Genomic DNA, 3,198 nt, shown 5'->3' on the forward strand with positions numbered 1-3,198 from the left:
AAGTCCTTGAATGTTTAAAAAGGTGCAACTTTTTTTTGTTGAAGCTTGAGTAGATCAACTCATGTTTTAAAATTCAAGAAGTACAAAGTGCTTTTGCTCTCAGATCCTTAGCTGCTTATTAGAAAGGGAGGCTAAACTTTCATTCATTACAAAAGCTTGTGCTTATATAGTATGTTGTTCTTCCACAGAAAGCTATGGCTGCTTCCTCCAGAAGAGAAGCAGTTCTAAACTTGTTAGGTTATATAGACCAAGTTCAGCACTACTGTAAGGAGGGGTAACTCCCACTGAAGGAAGAAAGTGTTGCTCCTGTTTTTTGCTGGGTCTGCATTTAGTTCTGTACCTTATTTTGAGAAAGTGTTTATTATGCCTAGGAAATGTTACTTAGAACTTAGCAGTGTGATTTCTCGGATAATACTGCTACAAAAAACCTAAAAGTCAATAATTATTTTGTTAAGAAAGACATTTGAGGAAGCATTTCAGTCAGCTTCAACAATTATATAGTGCTAAAGTGACAACACTGAAAGTAGCAAGCAGAATTCACTTGTTTTTACTTGGATTTGTAAACTTGTATCACTTCAACATCTAAAAATCTCACTTTCACAGGAAACAGGCACTCTACCTCCTCTCTGACCAGCCCGGTTTATGTCACACCAATCCTTAAAGGAGTTTAAGGAACGTGCAATGGATATTTTATGTAGTTCAACTGTATATGGTAACTTTGTGACACTAAGGATTTTACACCACCTATGAAAGTTATGATTCACAAGCACTGTAAATTTTCAAGAAAAATTGTTGCTTTATATAATCCAGAGTACTTGGTTTGATAGTTGTCATTGGCCATCAGCCTTCTTCACCAGCCAGCCACACTTGATCCCATTCAAGAGCTCTTAAGTTCAGGGCTTTGGGGAAGGGTAGAGGAGATGGAGTAGGAAGGGATAAGGAAGTAATTGGTCCTGGAGGATTAGTCATTCCCACCCCCTCCAATCCCACACTCTTCTTGGAGGAAAATCATGAGCAAGAGGGGTAACCCATCATCACAGATAGCTGTCCCGCTCAGCAGATCATAGCTGGGTGGGCAGTGGTAAATCTGCCAGGTCGCCAAACAGGGGCAAGGAGGAGAAGTTAAAACAGGGGGATGGGATCTACCTCCGTGCCCCCCCCCCCGCTCCAGTCTCAGTGGGGTAGAGTGCCCAGTTCACGGAAAGGGAGTCCCTGGGAGTAAGGGGGAGGGAGCTCCCCTCACCCGCTGGGTCTGAGGGGCGGACAGGCAGAGTTTTGAACATCTCCTGTGCGAAGGGTGACGAGATGTCCGATTGTAGAGAGACCGTCCCAATACTTGGGGCTTTTCCTTATATAGGCTCGAATTAGCCCCCCCCCCCCCCCACACACACACACACCCCCACCCCCACCCCGTTCTCTGTTCCAGTTTTTCCACATCCACTTGCTATCGGGTGTGGGGGGGGGAGGGGCTGGCAGCCAGCTGGGGGCCTGGCGGGGGTGCGGGGCAAGAGGTTGGCGGGGTGGGGGCGAGGGGCTGGGGACGCACAAGGGGCGTGTGCCGCGTCCGCCGCCTCAGTCCCTGCAGAACACGTACTCGGTGTAGCTGGTCCAGATCTTGTCGTCGGCGGGGCCGCCCAGCTCGGGGGCGAAGGCGCAGGTGCCGGTGGAGGAGCAGGCGGCCATGCGGAAGCCGGCCTCGGAGAGGCGGTCGAAGGCCTGCTCCAGGAAGTTGAACTTGAGGTAGTAGCGGGCGGTGTAGCGCTCGGGGGGCCGGTCGGGGTCGCGGCTCTCGTTCAGCGTCTCGCCGAACACCTCCTTGGCCAGCGCCGTCTTGCCGCACACGGTGATGCGCGCCACCCGCCGGAACTTGGCGTCGGCCTGCGCCTCCCGCCCGATGGTGTAGGAGCCGCGGTAGCCGATGGTGATGTAGCCCGAGCGCCGCCCCGCCCCGCCGTCCAGGGACTGCGACGGGGTGAGCAGCGGGCCGCCGGAGGGGCTGCGGCTGGAGGGGGGCGACGGGGCCGGGGCCGGGGCCGGGGCGGCGCCCCCCGCCTCGGGCGGCTCCGCCTCCAGGCAGCCGAGCAGGGGCGGGGGCTCGTCGGCGCAGAGGGAGCCGTCGCGGTGGAGGGCGGCGGGGCGCGTCCCCCCGCCGGCCGCCCCCCGGCCCTGCGCCAGGCGGCGCGCCAGCTCCGGCAGCTGGAAGTACTCGGCCTCCCGCTGCAGGCGGCTGCGCTCGGGGAAGTGCTCGGGCAGCACCAGCTGCAGGTCCCGCAGGTAGTCCAGGATGTAGCGGAAGAGGAAGCCGTCGCGGTCGAGGAAGAAGCGGCCTTTGCTGTCCCGGGGCAGCTCGCCGGGCTGCTGCTGCGAGAACATGCGCCAGAGCAGCGAGTCCCGCACCGACACCACCGTGCCCCGCCGCGTCACGTACACCTGCCCGCCCACGTTCAGCTCCACGATCTCCGGGAAGGCGGACGAGCCCGCGGCCCCCGAGCCCGGCCCCGCCGCCGGGGACACGCCGCCCCCGTTCGGCAACCCCCGGGCGCTGTCCGCCAGGGCCATCCCGGAGCGAGCCCGCCGCCGCCGCCTGCCCTTACTCCGGCGGGTGGCGGGGGTGCAGCCGCCTCTCGGCCCCTCTCGCCGTCCTCTGCTCCGCGCCGGCAGAGCCTCTGGCTGCGGGCGCGGGCAGCGTCTGCTCTGGCCCCTTCTCGCTCTGCGGGCGCGGGCTGAGCTGAGCTGAGCTGCCGCCGCGCCTCACGCCAAGCGCTGACGGAGCCGCCTCGCCTCGCCTCGCCTATGTCCCCCGTCCCGCCCGCCGGGCGAGCCTCCTGGGTCGGGCTGAGAGGCGAGTGCCCTGCGCTAGCAGCGGGGCTGCGTTTATGTAGAGCTGCTGCGCCTCGCAGGAGGCGTGGGAGGGTGGCTGGGAGGCAGAGCTGAGCGCAGAGACTCTCACTCACACGGAGCGAAAGGGGGTGGATTTACACTGACGTACCCTCCCTTCCCCAGTTACAAAGGAGACTCCAGAGCCCCTGTGTCCCTTTCCTAATCCCCTGCAAAGCCGGATTCCTTTTCCAAATGTGGCTGCGGCCTCTGAGATTCACTGGGGGAATGTTTGTACTTGAGATCGTTTGCTCATCCATCTGAACATCATCAAAGTAGTTAGCCGCTTACCTTACACAGCGCAGGCAGGAATCCGGATTT

The 3,198-nt window shown here is 59.5% G+C and overlaps 1 protein-coding gene across 1 annotated transcript; it reads right to left on the reverse strand.

Moving 5' to 3' along the window:
- Nucleotides 1-1,427: 1,427 nt before the first annotated feature.
- Nucleotides 1,428-2,934, reverse strand: KCTD12 (potassium channel tetramerization domain containing 12). The gene has a single exon (XM_038381374.2). The coding sequence runs from the start codon at nt 2,557-2,559 to the stop codon at nt 1,573-1,575; it is 987 nt and encodes a 328-aa protein (XP_038237302.1). The 5' UTR covers nt 2,560-2,934; the 3' UTR covers nt 1,428-1,572.
- Nucleotides 2,935-3,198: the final 264 nt, after the last annotated feature.

Source organism: Dermochelys coriacea, chromosome 1, assembly GCF_009764565.3.
Source record: "Dermochelys coriacea isolate rDerCor1 chromosome 1, rDerCor1.pri.v4, whole genome shotgun sequence".
NCBI lineage: Eukaryota > Metazoa > Chordata > Testudines > Dermochelyidae > Dermochelys > Dermochelys coriacea.

Excerpts from the sequence above, each read along its gene's own strand:
- KCTD12 (XM_038381374.2), bottom strand. The coding sequence starts at position 2,559 with ATGGCCCTGGCGGACAGCGCCCGGGGGTTGCCGAACGGGGGCGGCGTG.